We start from the raw sequence: 24,071 nt of genomic DNA, 5'->3' as shown, positions 1-24,071 counted from the left end.
TAAAACAAATCCTATGTATCTTTCTATTACCTTTTTGAATTCTCCTGTCTTATGATATTCACACAGCATCATATCAAAGAAGATTGGGATTGTGGCTTTTCGTAGCTCAACTTCTGGAATCAGAGTCATTTCCAAGATCGGTCCAACCATCCCCGGAATAAAGCAGATTTTATTCTGGCCTAAAACAGAATGGTGAAAGAACTATTGGAAAAGAGAAGAAAACTACCATTTTGGTAAGAAACAATCTAAGATTTTTAGCCATTAAAATACAGTTATAACTATCTGTTTCAGTAATGGTCTCAGTTAGTTACACATCTTTCTCAATTCTTTCTTCAGAAGCAGAAGGCATGTTGAGGGATATATTCTCATTTCAAGGTACTGGGTCATTTGCTGCTTGAAATGAGCATTTATGCCAGCTGAATGAATTCACACTTTGGCATCCTTTCAATTTTTCAGCTTTTCACATCTTACTGAATACCCTACTGTAAATGCTTGCAGTGAAAAGTAATCAGGCTCTAAGACATCCTTCCCCCCAAACCAATCAATTGGAGAGAGTATTACAATAGCTATATGACATGTTCTCTTATCTAAGTTATAAAGGGAGGGGGGAAATCAGCCTTTATTTCTTAATGAATAATGTTAAAAATTAAAAATCCAGAATGGAAATTCTATCCTGGTAGGCATTATAGATCATTTGCACAACTCCTGAAAAGCCACACGAAATAATCCTGTAGCACAGCAGTTACATTAGTTGTCAAAGAACCCCCAGATTATGCTTTAGGAGACATCTGCAATTATGACACGATAGAACTGTTGTAGTAATTGTCATATCTAAAAAGAAACCAGGTACTAAATATTCTCCAAAAGCTGATTGTTTCATAGAAAGAGGATTTTCTATATTAATCTGATCACACTGGTCCATGAAATCCAGTGTCCTGCCTCTTCTGGCTGGGAAAGCATTATCTAAATTGTATCTGGTGTTTCCAGGCAAGGAGAAAAATTGCCATCAACAAATGTGACCAACTTTACAATTCCTGTGTCTTATTTTATTAAAAAATTATATAAGGTGCCCATCATTGTAGCATCTGGGCATCAATACTACACTAGTCTGATTTTCCTCTCACATCAGTTTCATACTGGTGTGCTGAGATGTGGTGCAGAAGTCTCTTTCAGGCACCACTCTAGGAGAAGGAGAGAATCTAGGAGAAGAGCTTCCCCTTCCATAGAACAATGAAGGTGCACACAAGTAGAACCTCTCCAAAAGGGGATGCATATCTCTGACTAGTTGCAACAGGCTACAGAGATTCTGACCCCCTGACTCTGAGATATAGCTTGCATATACCTGACAAAGAAATATACTTTTTAAAAACAATTACTGGAAACTAGAGAACATAAATTTTACTGTTACTTAACAATGGCCACCCCTTCACTGGAGCAATACTTACCACTTAGAGGGTTTTATCACTTCAAAGTCTTTAAAAGACTGAGCCTGAAAACACATAAGGTTCTATCAGATGTATGGCTTACCATCATGAATAGTCCCGTTGCAATAAATTGGAATGTTGATGATAGTAAGCACTACATTTGGTTGTTAACATTTGGAGAAGCACGTCCCTTAAGTCTCTCACCTTTTTGTGGTAGGTCTGCTATGTTTCTTTATTTTAAAGATGGGAAACTGAGACACAAAGAAGTTAATAAACTTGCCAAAGGAAACAGGGTAGTTAGTGTCAGAGCCGGGATTAAAATGTTCTTTCCCTGTAGTCTCAAATTCAATCCACCAGCCTATGTTACCTTTTCATTCCCTACTCCAGGCAGCACAGTCTAAATAAACAATTTGGTCTGTGTTTGATTTACGGTATTTACTTTTGTGATGAAGGTTTTTTTCTTTAAATAGACAGTAGCAGTTTGGAAATTAGATCAAATAAATCCGAGGAGAATTAATATCAAATGATGGTTATGACATAGATAATGGTTTTGTGGTCTGAATGTTCTAAAATGCCCTTTTTTCTGGCTGTTGCTATGGCACAGATTGTTAGATTTGGGGAGGGGCAGTAGAAGCAGAGAATGACCCTCAGACAGGCAGTGTAATACACAGTGAATGGAATGACTCTAGAGATGTTCTGCAATGTTACTGGATTTAAGAAAAATAATAGCAGAGATGTTTTTGGTTCACAAAGCAAGGGTTGATTTGGGAAGAGATTAACTTAAAAGGCACACTTACTGCTACCAGACTCTAAAGAATGAAAATGACGACAATGGTTTTAAAGGCTTTCTTTTTCTTTTTGCTCTTAATTGGGCAGATTCTTTTTTTTTTAAATGATTGCTTTGAAATCTAAACAATCAATATGCTAAAATAGTAAGACTTAACCAGACTTGCCTGAATAATATTTGTTGTATTAACATCTCTGTCTAAAAGCAAAGAAATGCTCATCTCAAATTAAGAATTTGCAGGGTTTAAATAAACATTACCACAGAGTATCTGATCACTAGGGACGAGTGTGTTTGATGCAAGGTATTGAGAGCAAACATTCAAAATGCACAGGCAAGCACTGACATTTGGGTCCAGTTGGGCAACTGCACAGTTAAATATAGATATCAAAGAAATCTCATTGCTCTTCATGAAAGAGACTCAAACAAGCCTTTTAGCAGAAAAGAATATTTTCCATGTCTTCATGCAACTAACACAGCCCCTTTCGGTACATATTTGAAAAGTATAATTGATTTCATAGTATAGGGTGTTATAACAGCCTCAGCAACTGCAACTCTCTGCTTCAGTTGTTGCCTTCTGAGGCTCAGAAAGCTCCTGCCTCTACATACTCTCTCCCTTCTGGTGTCTATCCTAACTTCGGTGACGGAGATACAGACCTAAGAAGCTCTGGACATACTGTAAGGGGAAAATTTCATTCCCCTCAAATAAGATGTATTGGTACAGAAATTCAGGAAAAAAAGACACACTACAACAATGTTTTGATGTAAGGAATCCTTGTCACAATGAAGTCTTGGGTAGAAAGGTGAATACATTACAGAATCTTGTACCTATCAATACAATGTGATACTACATGTGGGAAGGAAACAGACACCCTGCATTTTCCAAAGTAATCCTACATGTTAAAGAACAAAAAAGTGATGAGATAGGCAGTACTCATGTTTGATACTCAACAGAAGTCTGTCATTGCTTACTGTAGAGCAAACAGCTGAAAATGGCTCATTTGTAGATAATTAAATTTGCCTAGAATACCCTTAGACCAACAAAATGGCAGGAAAGCTAATTATGCAGCAGCCTTTAACGATACCCTATATTTTCTACTCATGACTTGTTGATTTTTTGTTTAAAACAAATTATCTTCTTCCCCAATCCATTTAGACTTTTAGATCTCCCCTTATATAAAAGAAAGTGACTCCCGGGGCTGTAACAGAAGCTATGATTGTTTGATAGGTTGGAGTTGCTACATGTTCAGTAACCAAAAAGGACATTTGTCATTTCTGAGCTCTACCTCTAAGATGAACCAATTTAATGTGAGCTGACATCTTTCATACTGTAGCTTTTTGCTCTCTTTTCAGAGGTCAACATGATGTTAAAGTAACAAGACATATTTTCCTCTCTGTTTCCTTAATATGGGCCTCTGCATTCAATTTTCACTGGTTAGTACACAGAAAAGCAAGGGGTACCATTTGAGAAACTAAAGAACATTCAAGATTGGGTTCTACATCACAATGCTTCTCTCTCTCATGTAATCAATTAGAGAAGTATGAAAAAGGTAGCTATCCATACAATACGAAATATTTAGGGTCTGCTCACATTCAAGTAATTAGAACAATTGGATAGGACAATAGGATAACTTCAACAGAAGCAAGACTGGGCCCTTAGGCTGAGATATTCAAAGCTGCCTGATGTATTTGGCCATCCAAATCATATTAATTTTAAATCAGCGTCCAAATCCACTAGATGCCTTTTAATACCTTGGCCTTAGTCTCTATGACTGGTGTACATATAAATGAAGTGTAAGCACATTTTATTATGATAGGTCTTGGAAAGGGGACTGAATGCTCCAAATGCAAGAGAGGGCCTATTTGGGAGTTGGCACCTTTGGGAAGAATGGGATTTACCATGTATCTTGAATACTACAGAGGGCTAGCCAATCCACAGGAACTCACTGGAGAAAGCCTAGAACAGGCCCTACAGATGACAGAGATAAGGAAGATGAGAATAGGAAGAAGAAAAGCTTAGCCAGTGATTAAATATTTTAGGGGACATTGACCCAAGAGTAAGATATCTCTGCTAGTTGAACTTTGTTCACAAATCCCTAGAGAGATCTGCTAACTCTTTATTTTTTTAATATTGATAAAACCAAACCACATCTGATCAACTAGCATTTTCTCTATTAGAGTTTCACTATAATACAATGCCACTGAATTATGACTGTAAGTGCCAATGGAAAAAAATGCATTTCATTTCAGCAAAATAAACATATGTTCAGAATGGAAATAACCTGGGATTAAGGCAGTAGCATCATTAAAGTGGAGGTAACAGATACCAGACACACAACTAAATTTAAACTAGCTATTACAAAGCTTAAACATATACCCAGGCTCACAAATCTAGCCAGTGGAGGATAAATATAATATTTATATTTTAAACACACCCATCTCTTATAGAGCTACATGAAATATTTTCCATGAAATAATCCTACAAAATTTGCTTATTTTTGAGTCCACGGAACATCTTCTTCCTTGGATAGTTGTGAAAATTTCAAGATATCTTTTAATTGTACATTTCTGGCTAAAAGTTTCAAGGTGTGGTTGGACAAATTAGACTCATTGCATTCCTGCCGGGCCCATAGTTTATTCAGCCTAGCTCCAGATACTCAGGTGAATCAGCAGAAGCCATGTTTGTTGGTTTTCCTTGGTGAAGTGACTGCCTTTTTAAGCTCACCATTATCCTGTTGTATTTTCCCTGTAGTGGAGGATAGGGGTTCTCTTTGGCAAGTGTCAGATCACTTCAGCAGTTAACAGGGAATGGCTCCCTGTTTCCTAGGTCTAGATGAGAGAGATTGTTTATCCCTCCCCTGAAGACAATCCAGGATTTTGGAACGAGGCAGAAATAGACCAAAATGTGTTTCAAAGACTGGAAAAAAAAGCCTTACAGTGAGAGACTTGATGAACTTAGTCTGTTTAACTTATCAAAAAGAAGATAATGAGGTGATTTGATTATAGTGTACAAGTATAAGGGGAGAAAAGATGGGGTATTTAAAGTCTCTCTAATCTAGTGGAGAAAGGCATAAGAAAAATCAATGGCTGGAAGTAAAACCAAATTAGAAATAAGGCACATATTTTTAACAATGAGCGTGATTAACCATTGGAACAAACTATTAGGAGAAGCAATGGATTCTCCATCGCTTGATGTCTTCAAACCAAGATGCCTTTCTGGAAGATATGCTTTAGTGAAACGCAGATGACTGGGCTCAATACAGGGTTAACTGGCTGAAACATGTTATGCAGGAGGCCAGACTAGATGATCTAACGATCCCTCCTGACATTAAATTATATGATGGAGTTTGTAAGAGGACAGAGGTTCAGATAGGAAGACCAAAAGATCTAGTCTTTTGGGTGATTAGCAGAACTAAATTCCAGACTTTTCCAGGTCTCATTATCACCATATAGTCACAGGTACTGATCACATATATAGTCTTGCACTCACATCCCCAAAAGCAGGGTGAGAATAATTTAAGGAGGATAAGATGATTATTATTATCATCATCATCATCATTTCAGTTTGGGACTCACAAAAGAGCAGTGGCAGAGCTAACATTAAGTGGTTGTATGCAGGGTGTAATAATAGTGATGGGCCCACAACTAACATGGTTCCAAACAGCCCCTACCCTTCAGACTATCTGAAATCCTAGATCCAGTTTGAATACAAAACCACAGCAGGGAAAATGCAACTAATTCTGGTGTGGATTTAGACAATATTGCTGAAATCTTCTGAAAATCCTTTCTTAAATTTTAAGAGAGCAGCTTGTGAGTTTTCAGATGTATAACAGACACCATGCAGATGAAGTGATTTTGCTGGTGGCAGCATCTGCTTCAGCTGCCAAAGGAAGAACATCTTACAGTGTTGAAAATCAGATCTATTTAAAATTCTTGAATCATGTCACAGACTCTTTCCAAAGAGAAGTGGGGGCACTATGGGTACAGATGTGCTTGAGACTGTATAGTTACTCACCAAGTTTGTACCACATGTCACGGATAGCAAAGCCAATTAAACGTCTCATATCCCCATATCTAGAAGAGAAAAGGGAAAAACCACTGGTTTTATTGATGTTTTATTATGATAGTAAAGGAAATACCATCTAAGATATTGATATTATACTTACTTATTCAGGATCTTATTGTACTTTGCATGGGAGAAATGTTCTAGTTGCAGAGACTCCTGGGTAATAAAAGCCACTGCCAGATGAAAATAGTTGTTCCACAGCTGTAAATTGAATATTAGGAAGTTATAATGGTTTTGAACTAACACGAGAAGTAATATTAAAAACATGTGTAAACCTGAATGATTGGTGAAGGAAAATGATGCAAACAACATGAGGTTTTAATATTATGCAAAGGTGTATGTTATTACTACTAGACAATTAGCATAAAGGCAAGAGAGATGGATTTTTATAACCACTGGTCTGCATTTGCTCTTAATAACAGAATTTGAACAAATAGTGCTAATGGAGATTCATGTGGGGATCATTAGGTAATAACAATAAACCACAAACCATAGCAGGGCTGGGTAAAATACAGTGCATCCCACTACTCACCAAATCCAGAGGCATCCAGTGCATTTATGCAATATTTGAGTGTCTCCTTAACAAGGGCCTCACCTCTTTGTGCCATATTCCACTGCAGTTTTTGTGCAAAACTCCCATTTATTCTGAAGGGAATTCTGCACATGAAGCAAGGGCAAAATATGGTCCTGTGTATCTCCCATTAATGATGAGTCATGCACATGCACTGAGAGGAGAATAACCCCTATATTTTAAGTGTGCAATCCTTCCTCATTGCTGACAGCAGATTGCTTTGTTCTCTTGATAACCAAAATGAAATACTGGAAAATTCTCCCACATGCTTTGATGATAAAGGATTATATATTGCAGCAGTATGAGAGTTTTCCCATTGGGAGAATGGTTGGCCATCCCAGGAGCAGCTAAAGCAAATGCTAATTTAAAAGGCTTGTAAATAGTAGCCATGACTGGAGTACAGGTATGGAAGGGTATGTGCTGTTTAGGAAAGACCGATGCAAAGGTAAAGGTGGGGGAGTAGCACTGTATATCAATAATGAGGTAAAATGTAATGAGATAACTAGCTGCAATGGACAATACAGTCTGTGTTTGGGCAAATGGTTGGGGGAAAAAAAAAAAAAGAGCCTCTCCCTCATCCAGATAAGGGTGTGTGTGCTAGAGACGATTATAGATAGATATAGGATATAGGAGCTCTTTTTTAATTTTTTTAAGGAGGAATGGGGGACTTAAACTTCCCGGATATAGATTGGGAACAAATGCTAGTAAAAATAATAATCTCAGCTTTTCCTAGACGTGATAGCTAATGAATTCTTCATCATCAAGTTGCTGAACCGACGAGGGGGGCCATTTTTTTTTTTGATTTTGAGTTGGTGGAGACCTTGACCTTGTTGAGGTTGTTGTTGGGGGGGGACAACCTTATCATGAGATCATGAAGCTAAAAATGAATGAATGGATATGGGATAGTAATCATAGTGCATCTGAGACTAGGGTATATGATTTCAAAGGGCTATTTTACTAAATTAAGTTAGGGTTAGAGGGAAGTGGGGGATTTATATATATTTAGGGATCTAAGGATGATTACTTGGGGGGGTTACTTGTTGTTGTTGTTGGGTTTGGAGAGGCATGTATCCGAGGAGGAAAGCACGGCCTAGGGTAGCTAGTTTAGACCGAGCTGATGAAGCAGCCTTAGAGAGAGGGTCATTAAGAAAAAGAAAGCGGGAGGGAGAGGGAGGGAAAAGGAAGGAAGGAACCTACCTATTGAGGAGGAGGTGGGAGGGAAGCTGGTGAGGAGGCAGTAGAAGAAGGAGAGATGGATAGGATCTAGGATTAAAAACTTAAAACAAACGTTTTTTTAGCCAGATTTTTAGAAAACCAAAGAAAAAGAAGAAGAGAGAAAGGAAAAAACTAAATGAATGGAGGATAGATAGAGATGGAATTGCAATAATACAATATCGAATATATTTGCCTTTGTCTTTAATGAGGGTCTGAAAATGGGAATGAATGATGAAGGGAATAGGGGATAGAATGAAGATATGGGGGACTGGATTACGGGTAGAGGTAGTGGAAGCCAAACTGGAAGCTGGAACAAAGTAAATCGGGGGGGCGATAATCTTCATGAATTAAAATAATAAGGCTATAGAATATATATTGTGCTAGCCCGAATTATAATCTAAAAAATAAATTCTAAATTGAAAATGTACCTGACTGGGAGATTAGCTAATAATGTAGTTATTATAGAAGGGAAGGGGGAAAAAAATCTGTAGTAGGCAAAGTCATGGAAATCTGTAAGTAGAGAAAGTCATCAAAAAAAAAGAAAATGGTTCCGAAAGGTTCGAGAATGAGGCAACGATGATAAATTATATGATCACCATGATTATAGATTAGATCGTTCCAAAAAGGAACCCTGATCTCCTTTTGAGAGAGAGTAAACAGATTTTTAGACAAGGGAAATGCGGTGGATCTCATATATCTGGGATTTATATCTGGGGTGATACGGGTAAGAATGAAAGATAAAGTGGAAAAAAAAAAATCATGAGGGAAATCAGAAGGAGGAGAGGAGGTGTGGATAAGGAGTTGAGGGAGGGAGGTAGAGGAGGGGGCAGGGGGTAAGGGTTGGGGGGGGGGGGAGGGGGTTTCTCAAGGCTCGGTTTTGGGTCCGATTTTTTTCTATTTATTCAATCTGTAATTGGATGATGGTGAGGGGAGTAAGAGTTAAAGGATGTGGGCTGGGGAAGTTGGGGGGATTGATGGTATTTGAAATTCATTGATAATTCGGAGGAGAGATTGATTTTCTATGATTGAAATTAAATAGTATAGTGTAAATGGAATAAAAGAGTGAGAAGTGGAAGGTGTTTTAGGGATGTCTATGCATTTAGTTATGGGCTTAGTTATAAGGAAGTACTGAGACGGAGGAGGACGGAGGAGAGAGAGGACCTAGGAGTCCTGGTTGATCGCAAGATGACTATGAGTTAAAAATGTGATGTGGTTAAAAAAGCGCTAGCGGCTTATTGGTTTCTAGTAGGGGTTAGGAGGTGCTAGTGTAGGAGGATAAGGCGCTGGTAAGACTCGTTTGTAAGACCTCATTTGGAGTTTTGTAGTGCATTTTGGTCTCCCATGTTTAAGAAGGATGAAGAGAACGGAAACAGGAACAAAGAAGAAAGGGCCAGGAATGATCCGAGGATGAGAATAAGAGAGGAGACATGAGAGGTGAGGAGACAGGAGGAAGAATTTTAGAGAACCAAAAAATGATCTTAGGAGATATGATTACACAGAGGACTTATAATAGGAGAGAGGGATAAATAATAGAGAAGGTGATGCTTGACGGAGCACAGTAAATAACGGACGGATATAAACGGATATAAACTGACTTTCAGAAAATCAGGCTTGAATTTAGCACGACTGGAAAGGGGAGTCAGGGGGTGGAAGTGGGAACAACAGGAGAAGGGAAAATGAAGGACCCTCCACGACTTTAAGATTAATTAAGAAAGAGGATATAACGATAGATGGGAGGAGGATGATAATAGTCAGATAACGGGCTTAGTATGCCTGGTATGATGTGTGAGGGTATGAGAGTCCTGAGGGGAGAGTGGGTTTCTCGCCTGATGTTGCTGGGGTATGCTCGGGTTCATGCTTTGGGGAAGATTGGGGGGCTTTCCTCAGTTTTTCTGGGGGTTTTTGGCTGTCACTTTGCATGGGGTCCCGTTGGTTTGGGGATTCACTTGCTAAGGAGGTGGAGGTGGATCTTGCTAGGCCTGCTATGAAATGCTTCCAATTGGTTTCTTTTTTTTTAAAAAATGTTTAATTATATCTAAATGGCTAAGATGATTATTGTTATATGCTATAGCCGAAAGGAGACAGTAAATACATTCAGCACTTATTTAAAAGTATTAAACAAAATGCATATGACTGTTACAAACTATTCCCCACTAGTTAGATAGAGAGAAACTCATCCCAGTGCAGAGGGCCTGAACAAAACCCTACATATTGTATAAGCCCTGCATTAAAAGTGTAAGTCAGTTTCACCCTTTGAGATCTGAAGAGCTCTTTGTGCACAATCTAAAATTATCCGGAACAGATACCAACATCCAACAAAATGAGTAAAATAGGAACATTTCCTGTAGTAAACAAGATCTTCAAATCCCTTCTACAGTGTCAAAAAGCTGCTGCACTAAGATCAATATATTCCTCCCTTAGTGCCCCACAGCTTCTCTACAGTTTTCCTTTCCAGATTTCACTTATTCAAAAACCTTATGGAAGGACTCTACAGTAATGGTTTTGTTCCTGGTTTAAGTATCTGCAATCCATAGATCATATTCATCCTTGGTGTAACTCCACAGAATTCAGCTGAATTATACCAGGGTTTTATTTAGCCTGGATCATATTATACAATTCAATTATGGCCTAAACTGATCCTGACAAATCAGAATCTTATTGGAACCTACATTTGGATATTAACACAACACAGGACAGCATCTTGTCTGTTACCAGTATTTAAATCACACCCCGATCTAATTTTTGACGGTATATAGCAATGGAGAATACTTGAAGACATTTCCTCCCAAGATAAATATTATTCAGGTTCAATAACTCGAGTTTTTGCCTTATTAAAAATATCTGATAGAGTGATTTGAACCACTTTGTTGCTTTTGAAGACTTTGGGGTTCTGTACCTATTGATGAATGTGAAACACACCATAAACAGGTAAATTCCATTGGTGAAAGTGGGAATTTCTCATACAAATCCCTGCCCACCAATAGGCCTGGAGATGCATGATCTCTAATTCCAGGACTGACACTGAGCCCCTTTGCGGTCTAGAATAAGTTCCTAATGTCTCTCCCTCAAGTTCTCTATTTGTAAAATGCAATCCCATCCTCCCCTGAAGTGATTCACTGTGGAGTAGGAAACACAGTATTGTGCATTTCTACAGTATATGATAGTCAAGGACCTTCAAACTCTTAATAGCCGAATTAAGCCCCACACCACTGTGCAAGGTACAGCATTGTCCCCGTATTATAGATGGGGAAATGCAGGCAAGGAGAAGTCAAACACCCCACTGGTAACGAAGAGAACCCACACTGCATGACTTCCCGTGCTGTGTTCTAAACCATAGTCCCTGCTTCCTCAGAACTTCTCTAATCTGGAAACACAACTGCATGGGTAACTTAACGGAGAGCAAGTTCTCATAGTGTATTTATGTAGAACACAGAGGCATTGACAGAATTTATACTCACACTTGAATATATATCAATTGTCAAGTTGGAAACTGGAGGATCCCACAACAGGCTTCCAACAATCTCATGAGGAGTAGGAAATCTGGCTGGTTTTGACTTCTCTGATTCTATCAGGCTAGCCAGCAAAAGAAAGCACTGCAGCAAGGTATTAAGGTGCTCACACATTATTTTCCCTTGTAGCTACATAATTAGTCTACTTGCTTAGACTCACTGACCAACAGTCTGATTCTTTCTGACATTACATTGGGAATGGCAAATTGATTTATGTTGATTGATTTATGATTTTCACTTATAAGTGAAAGGAAGGTTAAATACGATGGCAAATGTCCAGTGTATTTTAAATTGGATAAAAAAAGGGGCTAGTTAGCTTTTTACTGCATGGAAAATAGCATTTGGATTGAAAACTTGATTACCAAGTTTCTGACTCATGTAATCAAAAATAAACATTAACTCTGAACATCAAAGTTGAAAACAGAAATAATTATAGATGTTCTATTTACTATACCATTTTACTGGTATATTTTTAGTTGTCTTTGATCCTTCGTGCCTTATGGATTGCGCAGAGGACAGTGGCACCTGAATCAGTTGCAATATGTAACAAATTTCAGATGTGTATTGGACTTGAACACATTTTGTAGAGAAATGGGTCATATATTTTAAATAAAATGTTTCATGTGATCATGAGCCATAACAATAAAAGAGGTCTAGATGTCACAGAAAACTGAAAAGGATCACATTAAATAATTATTCTACGATTATGACAGATTTTAGGGGGGTTGTTTTGGTTTAATTCACAATACATTTTTAGCTCCTAATAATTTTGCCCATGTTCACATACATTTGTCTTTATACCCATTATAGCTGAATAATTTACAATGAATATTTTATTCTTTGATTTTAGCCATGAGCAATATTGTGAATGCCAGGATTTTTTTTTAATTTCCTTTTTAAAAATTTTTTTACTCTATGGATTTATCACAAATATTGATGTTCGAGCAGCATTGCTTAGCTGTTCCTGGTAAGATATATTATATAGTATTTCCATTTTCTGTTGGGATGACCATGCAAGAACTTTCATTGTCAATGTCTGCGAGTGCAAATTTAAAATTCAGTTTATGCAAAGACTGAACATCTAACTTGGAGATTACTGGGACAAATATTCACACAAAGAACATGCCGATCAATTGTGAGACTCCTGCTGGAAACCAAATGCAAAAGGGGTGCACAAGCATACAAACGTGGTCCCAATAACTTGAACTCAGTAAGAGTTGAATCAATATTCACAGAAATAATTTACATTTTTCACCACCTCTTGTACATGTTGCACTAGAAAAATGCAATTTACTAACAAAGATATAAGCTAGAAATAGAGCTTAATAAATACGAGCTAAAAGGTCAAACCTACAGACAATGCAACACATTAGAAGTGACAAACGAAAGGGACAAAATGATCTAATGGGATTTCTGATTTTGAACTGAAAAGCAGGGAAGCACAAATTGCAGAAAGCTTTAATTAATTGTGTGTGAACACATTGCTCATAAGAAGTTCCAGGTCGCACTCTTGAAACTCATGTCCACTAAATTTTCACTGAACAGGTAGAGGATGAATAGCAGCAGTGATAGCTGCCCCATGCTGCCTTGCCAAAAGGACTCCATCCTGACTTAGAGGGCTTGACTCTTTGGCACATTCAATCCTTAGTCTCTCCCCTGAGACTTTCAACTCCTGTGCACTTAAAGCAGCTCTTTTTCACCCATACATTCCAAAGTGCATTACAAAAGACTGGTAAAAATGATCTTTTTATTTTTATTTATTTATTTATTTTTGAACATGTGGTAATGGAGCCAGAAAGCTTATGACTTGTCCATGGTCTCTCAGCTGGTAAATGGTAGAGTTGGATTGGGAAGAGAACCCAGGTATTTTTATTTTTGGTCTCACATCAAATTCTCTAAACTACAGCTGCTTGTTAGGGCCAAGTAGAGTGGTGATTTTGTGATAAGCATACTTGTCCTCTACGAAAGAGACCAAACCGAGTTAGCTGCTTTAGGCACTATTGCTTCATCTGCTCACTAGGATGCTGCTACCATCTTTATGCCAATAAGTCACACATCTTTATTTCCACTCTTGTCGTGCCTCAGTTCATCCTGCCCCTCTGAATCCTCATCCATAAAGTCTTACCTTCAATTAAAATTTAACATGGCCAAAAAATTAATACCTTGGATGTCTTCTCAAACATCCCCCTCTCCTACATCCTGTCACTGTTGACACCACTGCCATCCATTTCTTCATGCAGGCACAACATCTGAGGTTCATGTTTGACCCCTTCCTCTCCTTTGCCTCACCCGTTCAGCCTGTATCCAAATTCTTCTTCCTCCACAACATGTTCAAAATCAAACCTTTTGGTACTGTTCACACAGCTTTTTTGTTGTTGAGCCCTTACCACCTGCCATTTTGAATATTGCAGCTTCCTCCTCTCCATTCTCCTTGACATACAGCACCCCCTACATCCAATCAACAGCAGATGCTAAAATAATCTTTCCAGCCTGGTACCCTCTTCCATCTTTGAATTCCTCCACTGGCTCCTGCTTTCCACCATATCACATTCAATATTTTTGTCCTCTTCTTCCAGGCCCTTCACAGTTCTGTTCTCCCTATTTATCCACTTGTCTCCTATTGAATTACTTGCCTGCCCCTCCACTCTGCCAGGAATGCCCTTCTTGAGCTCATTCCAGCTTGAATATTTCATGGCACAGATAGGCTATGCATACAAACAGTTACATACATGGGCTAAGACACCACAGTATGGATAGAAAGGGGGTAGAGAGTGTGGAAGGGTAACAAAATTGCAATACAAATCAGCCATAGGACATGCATACAGATACACCTAATTAGCCATCCTGATTCACTGTGGTTATAACATGCAGCCAGTTAGCATTTTATCATAAATACTTCATTCCATTTGATAGAAATTCTAGCTTTATAAATAATATGCCTTCTGTTATTAGTTAAGCAGAGTTTAAATAGGCAGAGACAAAGAAACTCGCTTCGCCTTCCAAAGTCTTAACTCATTCAGAAAGTCTAGAGATTAGAAGTTAACCTTTTGGGGATCAATCCTATGACTTGCTGAGTACTTCCAACTTTCATTGAAGTCACTGATAGTAGATAGCACTCAGCATCATTTCAAAGGAAACAATTAGCAAAACCTTGCAGGATTTCTACCACTTTATTTTCTTTGCAAAACACTGTTTCTGAATCTGTGCAGATAAAACAAAGCAGAAATTTTTCATGGCTAATGAAAACAAAAGGTTATTTAAAAAGCTTTGAAGAAACTAAGCACATATTATAGGTCGGGGTAGGCAACCTATGGCACGCGTGCAGAAGACGGAACGCAAGCTGATTTTCAATGGCACTCACACTGCCCGGGTTCTGGCCACTGGTCCGGGGGGGCTCTGCATTTTAATTTAATTTTAAATTAAGCTTCTTAAACATTTCAAAAACCTTATTTACTTTACATACAACAACAGTTTAGTTATATATTATAGACTTATAGAAAGAGACCTTCTAAAAACATTAAAATGTATTACTGGCACGCAAAACCTTAAATCTGAGTGAATAAATAAAGACTCGGCACACCACATGCAGTTAGAGAGACCTAGCAATGTGCTAATAAAATGTATAAGGAAGAAATAAAACACAGTAGCTCAAATGCATTGAAATGTATGCTATGGTGTACACATTCATGCTTTCAAATATATGTTATTGGCTAAACTTTTCTATCCTTTGAGTAGAACATTCAATGTTGTTTACATTCTGCAGCATCTCTCTCGCAGGGTTGTCTATAGTGCCCATCACTATAATACATAAACATCCTGTTTTCTAAGTGTATGTATAATATGCTGATGGTTATTTTAGCAGAGACTTTAAGATGGACATTTATATTAAGCCGTGTTATTGTGCTATACTGATGCTAAAACATGAGGTTCAGCTAGTTAGTTCCAAGAGTTAATAATACTCAGCTTCCAAGAACTAATACCTGTGAATGGTAAATGAATGAGAGAAAGATAGAAAAACATGCAGTATTTATATTCCTTGACGTGAGAACCTATTCTGGCATTATGGGCTGAGGGTTGTGTGCAGGTGTCTATATATTTTGTAACAAAATCCTGTAGTAGGGTTATAGCTAGTGAGCACAGAATTACTAATAAGATACCAATAAAAGTATACATGTCACTTCCTTCCCAAAGCCCTAAAAGAGGGTCTGTTAAGCGGCAAAACAGAAGTCAACAGGGATGAACCCTGCATGACAGTTTTGCAGGTGATGCTCTTCTTTATATTTCACTACAAATAACACAACAAAATGGTTTCTATTAGCACCATCTCTCCTGTCCCTACAATGTCAGAAGCTGTCACTCTCAGTCAGAAAGAATGCTGCAAATATAAAGTCATTTCAAGCAATGAAGTGGCATTCGGGTGGTGTGGAAGCTGACTGCATTATAGTGTTGATGTGTTCAGTCACTGAATAGAAGTAATGACTACATATAACAGGCTCCTTCCAGACCTTGAGGTGATGGAGCCATGCACTGACAGTGACAGTGCTCCTATCCAAGGTCATGTCTAGCGGCTGACATAAGTGATGAGCAAGAGAAAAAAGCAAGTGTCAATTTCTAAATGCCCATTGTTTATAAAAGTAAAATGTAACAATGCACCAGCAGGGCATACATAAAAATAAATAGAAATAAAAGATGAGAGGATAGAAGTTATTACTCCTGTATTCATTTTCCTCTTCATATTAACACCTAGTTGGAAAACCAAACATTGTGTTCTTTTCAAAAATGAAGAAAGAAAAAATATAAATGATTTCTGAGACTGAAAGGAGCTGGTCCTAAATAAAATAAAATAAATCTCTCTCCTAGATCTTGAGACGTATAGAAAGACGAGATAGTAGAACTGAGGATTATTATTAAGACATTTTTGTTAACTGTGTAGACCTGTAAAATTATTTTTTCATGAATTATTGAAATGGTGATTTACATTTAAACTTATTTAACATGTTTCTGCTTCTTTTCTACAAAAACATTTAAGAATATGTTTTCACATAAGTTATCATGGGTGTATGTTTCTTGTTCCTAAAATTCTATTACCATCAATCATTTGCTTGTCTTAGAAATCTTTGCTCCCAGCACTAACAGCTGAGCAGATATAAATTAGCTGTTACATTTTTTAGGGTAAAATAAAACCAGTTTTGAACACACAAATATTTGCTGTGTTAAATGTTGAATGTTAAATGACTGTTGGTGGATACAGCAACATAAGTGACCATTCAATTGGAGAAAATTCAATCAATTTTGAGTTTGATCAAAGAAGATTGGACAGTTACCATACAACTTTACAACTGCTTTGGAATTGTTTGGAAGCTAAACTTCAAATACTAAATGGTCCCCAGACGGTCAGAAATTAGGCAATTTGGAACTGGCAGATTTACTGTAAATATAGCAAAATATTTTAGAGATATCCATAGATGCTTATATTGCAGAAATACAGAACAATGTATCAAATCCTGTTCTCGGCTAGTGGTTTTCAACCCGCAGCCCAATCAGCATGCAGCTGGCAGCACATGTGACATCCTTAGGTCCATACAGGGAGTATATATATTGTGTGGATGCAGCCCACATAATACATGGAGAGCTGCATATGCAAGCAGCAACCCAAGATAAAAATTAAGTTTCACTGACATTCATTTTAAGAAGTGAAAGAAAGACAGCACTGGTTATAGCAAAATGAGGACAAACATATGAATCCCCCTACCTAGAACTGCCAATAAGACCTTTATCTTGACTTGCAGTTAAACTGCTATTCTGTATTACTGCTGAGCAAAGGCTACCCCATGTACCATATTTGGCCATGGTTTTTGTGAAAACCTAATAAATAACAATCTCATCTCTGAGCTACAACGTCAGGAAACTCTTTGTCAGGAGAAGCAGGACAAGAACATACTTACAAGTTTACGTTTCAAAGATTGTTTGCAGTTATTGCCAAGTTAGGTGGATTCCACATGTTAATAAATGGCTTCTCATCCCATGCTTAACAATTAAAGATCAGAAAGAGAAAATATTGGCGGGGTTATCATTTGTAGAAAGAGTTTACTGCATTGTAGTAATGTCTATAGTAGATGACAAAAGTCCTCTTATTACCATATAGTACCAAGGTATGATACAAATAAGGTTAGAAATGTGAATTTTAATAATAAAACTTGGACATATGAAGAAAGGCAAGGGTTCTAAACCCTACCCCCCTTGGCTAGAACTACTGCTGCTAGTGGGCCACTGTGGCAAGAAAAGATTAAACTGAAAAGCAAAAGATCCAGATGCAGTAAGCCTGTCCTGGCTATGCTATCTAGACCGAAAGGTAAAAGGTTAAGGGGATTTCAAATCTGAAGATTAGCCCAGATTAGACATTTCATTAACAGTCACAGCTGGCCTGTAAGTCCCTGTGATTGTTCTGTATGTGTAGCTTCATCCTTTATTTCTATTGCCCCTACCAGGAGGTTTCTTATAATAAATATTTTTAAAAATACAAAACTTGTGCATGTGGAGGGTCAGTTCTACTTTGCTCTCAACCTGCTAGCCTACTGCAGGGTTTCTTCTTCAATCATTTTTGGAGAACTGTGTAACTGAAGTATTACAATTGCACATTCACCAGCTCAGGTAAAACAACAGTTAACCTTCATGCACAAGCATCAACTCAGCTACTTTGTATATTTCAGGGTTAACATTTTACAACATAGAGGGCAATATAGTAAGCTTCACATTTTACCACAAAAGCAGGAATACAAATCAGTCTGTGCAACATGGATGCATGAATATTAATGCTGGACCTTATATTTTTATCCCCTGACTTTGACTAACTGCGCGACCTTGATGTTTTGCTTTAATGTTTTATGAATTATATTTCAGAGGCTGGTTGAAAAAAAATCCTCAATGGAAGGTGGGAAGGGGAAGGTTTAATAGGTCTTGTGGAAGTTTAGTAAGGATGAATTTGAAAGAGAATGTCGGGCCATTGCAAACCAGGCAAAAAAAGAAGGTTGCATGTATACAGAGGAATAAGGGGAAAGGCATGAAAGCCAGAGGAAAGTTAAGCTTATGTGGCTGGAGTGGTCAAGGGATAAGTGGAAAACTGAGAGCAGAGGACTGAGCATGTACAATGGACCTTGAAGACAAGTTGCTTAATTCTGACGTGGAAGGCATGAGAAAGCCAATGAAAGGATAAAAGGGGATGGAGGCAGTTAAACTTTGCTGTAGTGATGTTTCCAGAGAGGGAATACATTTGCAAACATAACTGCATTACATTTATTTGTTTGGCTGATATTCAGTCTGGAGATGAAGGGATCTGATAAAAGAGTTATAACATGTATTTGAAAGAGACAATAGTGAAGATTCAAAAAAAATATTTGAGAATTACAGTGCCAGAAGACCTGCAACCTCTGAAAACACTGGAAGATCTATCTGTGGAATCAGTTGGGAAATGGAAACACAAGGCATTATATTAATTTCTAAATGATATTTCAACTTCCACTCAGTCCTGCCTGTCAGTCATTTGTCTTTACTGAAGTTTCTAAGATGCGCACAGCCTTTGTCTCTTCCAACCAAAATAATGTGAAATTCAGGCTTTAAAAGGGAAGCAGTACACACAGAGTATTGTAGGCTGTGTGTATCAAGAAAATGAACAGCAAATACTGTGCTCTGCAAGACATTATTTAATCTCCAATCCAGTTTTGGACTCTCCTGTTACTAGTTTTGTATAGGGAGTCAAATATCTCCTTGTATGTTTCCCAACTATGTCCAAAGAACTCCACAGTTTATGGTGTTACACTGGGAATGACATTAGCACATTACATCATATCCAAACACCAGAAGCAGGAAGTTTATAATGACCTCTCTGAACCCAGTCTGCAAACCCATTAGATTCTTAGACCTGAGCAGCTGCCCTAATTGTATTTACCCTAATTGTGAGCTCGACTGAGAGAAGTGAGTGACAGTTTATAAAATCTCACAATAATCTATAACAATAAATGTTGGTGGGAAAAGGTGAAAAGGGGAGGAAGAAAAACTGAATTGGTCCAAACAAAAAGGCCTCCTGATATAACTCATGTTAAGATCATGCCTGGCAAACAGGAGAAGTGTGAAAAATGGAAATCAATAGACCAAAATTGGTGTGCCAGAAATTGGGTCTAACTGGTGAACAAAATAATGAGGGATAGACTAATCTAGCCATCACTGCCTTTTGGGGTCCTTAAAAAGACTTTGGGGGGAAAAATCAAAGAGAAGAAGGTGTTGTCTGCCAACCACTGTTGCAACAAGCTTTACCATGGTGGCTGCCACCCCAGCTATCTCCTGGAATCTCAGGATCTACTGGACCACTACTGGGTTTTCATTCTGATCCTGAAAGATGTCCTGTCTGGACCAACCCATCAACGATAGGGAAATATTACTATCCTCATTTGAAACTGAGGAAATGGAACAAATGGAGCTGAGGAAAAAGAGAGATTAACACCTGATCTGTTAGTGCCATTTACATTGGCACTGAACTGGTTCAGGCTAAACTGCAAGTCACCCTGAAGAAAGTAATGCTAATGGTATCTGTTTTGTGGATGCAACCTGTTCAAACAAACACAGAGTGTGGACCACATAGCATTTAAGATCTTAAGTAAAAGTGGATTTTATCCAACCACTATAAAAACAAACACTCGTGAACTAGATGGATGGAAGAATCAAAATGATTTGCCCCAGGTCACAGAGAAAGTCTGTGGCAGAGCTCTGACTTGAATTTGGCAGAGCTCTGACTTGAATTCACATCTCCCAAGACCCAGTCTACTTCCATATTTCAACAACTGTTTGTGAAGAAAATGAGAACAAGCTGGTTGAGCTAATAGCTGTTTTCCAGCTCTAATTTCTTTGATGATTTGTATTTCTGCCTGAAATGTGTTTCTTCAACATTCATCCAGCCCATGACTGCTTGATTTCATACTGGTTGGATGCAATCCATCTTTCCTTTTAAGATACTAAAGTACCTTTTCAGGCATTTAAAAATGCTTTTATATTTCATTCACAGGAGTTACATATCACAGAAAAGGAGAACTGAACGCTAAGGCCAAAAAAAAAGGTAAAAGAAGAAAATTATAGATACTGAATACAGTGAAGCTTACAGTCGCTGTACTAGGAATTTCGTGAATACATTCAAAATGCAGGAGAGTCAAGCAAGAAGTTAAAATATTAAACACAGTTATGAAATATACTGTAATATGTTTATCAATCTCTGTATCTAACCTACAAGTTACTTTCATATCATACCATACCATTCCCTAAGATTCTGCGTTTAGTCTCTCTTTGTAAGTGCCAATTCCATGTAACCTCTCCTCAACGGTTATACCTCCCCCATGTTCAAACCAAATCACTTGATTTGTTCTTTGTTGACCCCCGATTTCATTAGTGTACCTCAAATAATACACAGCGCCAAAATGAATATATTTTCCTAAACTCAGCGGGGTACTGATTTATATAATGCCATGACTTCTACCGGAAACTCATATTTCTGTGCATAAAGACATTGCTTTCCAGTTTAACTGCAAAACTGAACAAAGAGAATTAATGTATATTCACAATCTTTGTCCTGTTGTCTATGTTTGGTTTCTAGACTTAAGATCTGATGAATGTTTTTGGTCCCCACTATCTCCCACTCTGCACTTTATGATCCCCTCATATACCTAATCAATCATAATCACGTTGAATTCGTTTTCTCTATAGCGTGTTTTCTGTGGGGCTGACAATGTTGTGTAATCAGCAAACTTGGCCATTGTAAAGATATATACTCCATCTTTCCATTTGCAATTATTCTTCCCCATCTCTTCTAACTCTGCTGTGTTGTTACTTCTGTTGCAGAATGCACATTGCATGCTTCCCCATTGAAATCTGTCCTGTATTTCCATGGCAACTGAGTGGTCCCAAATACATAGTGTGTAAACCAAATTTGGGTCCAGACTCAATTCTGCAGTGCTTGTTCATGCAAAAGCTCCATGAACTAATGTTACATGAAGGACCAAGGCTCAGTATTTGTTTCTTTCCCAAAAGCTGTCATCCTGCCCCTCAACTCAAATAATGGAGCCAACATCTTCTCACTGGCTTTCACCAGACAAAGGTACTCTTGAATACAACTTATATGTTATGGACTACACCATTCCCCAACAATGCTAGAACCTCAAGCAGAAAAGTCTATTTGTCTCTTCTATACATGGTCTCTTCTACACAGACAGTTATCTAATTCTTGGCTACCTTATGCACAAAATAATTGGAAAATACCAAATATAAACAACCTGAGATAACCAAGAAGCTAGCTCATCGCACAAACAGAACTGTGCAGTTCCAAGGCAGGATTGCTTTCTAACTCCTCATATGGATCAACCAACAAGATAGGTGCCTCCTGCACAGCTATGGTGTAAGATTTCAAAACCTCAGTCATAGTTGGTTACATTCAGAACAGGGATATGGTCAGGTTCATTCCTATTCATCAATTTCAGATCATCTGACTGTTTAGGGGCCACTGTATTCAGAGTCAAGGACAATAGATTGTGAAGATCCAACAGACCAGTGATGAAGTGGTCTGTCCACAATACCTTATTCCTCCAAACCATCTGTAACTCAACAAGTTATAAAAGCCTTTGAGGGCAGACAATCTAAACAGATCCTCTAATGTAACAGATGATTTATCCCTGGGACTCAAACATAAATGCTTCTTCAGAGCATTTATATATTTGTATTAATTTATTTTTCTGTTTGGAATAGAAAAAAATGGTATTAAGTTGAAGGTATTTTCATAGAAGTCCCAGAGAAGGGGCCCTCAATCTCTGACCCCACAGCCAGGTCTTCACCACCAATCCCCCTCAATTCACAAAACTTTAGTGATATGTCCTATCATAAATATACTCAGTGGACAAAATTCAGGCATGGTGTGGTTGCAACAGCATTGAAATTAGAGGCCAAAATTCCCAAAACTCAGTAGGGTTGCCCATTCTTACGCTCGGTGCTGACTGTGTCCCAATTTTGTTGTTGTTGTTTTTTAAAGATCAAAGGGGTAATATATCCAGAAAAGTGCTACATTTTATAAGTTTGTTTGTGAGGTGGTGCTAGTTATGAATGAGTGTGTGTTTAAATGGGAAAACAATTGATTCATAATCCCTCAGCCTTCTACTCTGTAAGCATATGTACTCACGGCACTGATCTTATTACAGCCTCAGGGAGGAAATTTAATTGGGAACCCCTTGATAGAATATAAGCAGCACATCACTGCTGTGCATCCTGTTGAAGTTTGTCTTTGCAGAGTGTAATATCTTTCGTTTTGACTGCATGGCCTTTCATTTTAACCTTAAACTTTAAAAAGTCTAATCATTGTTCCCTAGATGCATCACTCCCTTTTATATCTTTCATTATATACATTGATTTTGGTATCATTTCCTGCCTTGCAGCTGGATGCATATTTTCAGTTAAAATGCAATCCTGCCTTTGAATCTCACAAAAAGACCAGCAACCTTATTTCCTCCATTTAATGGACTATATCTCAGTAGTGGAATTCTCCCCCAATGCTTTCACTCTCGACTTAACAGCCTTTTTTGTTTGCTCAATTATTTCACAGTCCAGTTGTTTTGTTTGGTTAGATGGTCTACCGCATAGTCATGTCTATGAAAAATTCTCAACTTTACTGCACAGTGCTTTTAAACGACAAGGACTTTCTCCCTTTTCTCTCTCTTTTTTTGAAGAACTAACAAATCTTATTTTCTCCATACAGAGATATCTTCCTCCTTCACTGCCTTCCAAACAGCCCACAGCATTTAATAAGATACTTATGTTATTTGCAAAAAGCTTATAGATACATCTATAAATAATATAGTACCATATTTGTGTCTTCACACACACATGCAATCTTCTATTTTCTCTACTGAACTTATTCCATCTGGGTAATTTTAATAATGCTCTTAAGGATATTACATTAACTGCTGTTATACTGGCTCCCAATATTCCTCAATCTAATTTGGATATTGTTCACACTGCACATGTTCAATCCTGTATACTTCAATTGGAACTTAATTCATCCCTTTTTCTTTGAAACCAGAAATTGCCAAGACACACACATCTGATACAAGAGACTGCTTTGCAGAGGAGCTACCGAGTACTACATCTCTGACCCTTGAACAAACAGGGATAGTTTTTTTTCAGAATAGGAATACGTTTTGTTTCTCAAAAACACAAAGGTTTAACTTTTATTTTTTAAATTTTTTTTTAGTCTTTCCATTATGTAACTCAGCCACTCAAAATCTCAAAGGCGGTGGGTTAGAGCTTGAAGCACAAATCCTATTACTTATTCATAACTAACTGCAACAGCTGGGCATCATTTATAAAATACATCTCAATGCAACTTGCTAAAAAAATTGAATCAACCATATTATGTCAACAACAGCATTTATAAAGATCAGAATATTTTCTGTATCTCTGAAGATCATTCTATAAT

At 37.8% G+C, this 24,071-nt stretch overlaps 1 protein-coding gene and 1 long non-coding RNA gene across 7 annotated transcripts in view; one reads left to right on the top strand and one right to left on the bottom strand.

The window, feature by feature from the left end:
- The window catches only part of LOC120369961, a 44,399-nt gene extending 23,351 nt beyond the window's left edge, over window positions 1–21,048 (top strand). Inside the window, exons 2-3 of the long non-coding RNA XR_005583530.1 lie at window positions 67–233; window positions 20,625–21,048. This is a non-coding gene — a long non-coding RNA (uncharacterized LOC120369961). The remainder of the gene's footprint in view (window positions 1–66; window positions 234–20,624) is intronic.
- Window positions 1–24,071, bottom strand: part of DOCK2 (dedicator of cytokinesis 2) — a 509,152-nt gene that overhangs the window by 71,935 nt on the left and 413,146 nt on the right. For all 6 annotated transcript variants that reach the window (XM_039483819.1, XM_039483820.1, XM_039483824.1 and 3 more), the window contains 3 exons: window positions 6,375–6,475; window positions 6,224–6,282; window positions 31–179 (listed from right to left, as the gene is read on the bottom strand). In XM_039483819.1, the coding sequence (XP_039339753.1) occupies window positions 31–179; window positions 6,224–6,282; window positions 6,375–6,475 (309 nt within the window). The remainder of the gene's footprint in view (window positions 1–30; window positions 180–6,223; window positions 6,283–6,374; window positions 6,476–24,071) is intronic.

The sequence above is a fragment of the Mauremys reevesii genome, linkage group 8 (assembly GCF_016161935.1).
Source record: "Mauremys reevesii isolate NIE-2019 linkage group 8, ASM1616193v1, whole genome shotgun sequence".
Classification (NCBI taxonomy): Eukaryota; Metazoa; Chordata; order Testudines; family Geoemydidae; genus Mauremys; species Mauremys reevesii.
Note: the sequence above shows the minus strand (reverse complement) of the source record. Positions and strands in the feature narration are given on the sequence as shown.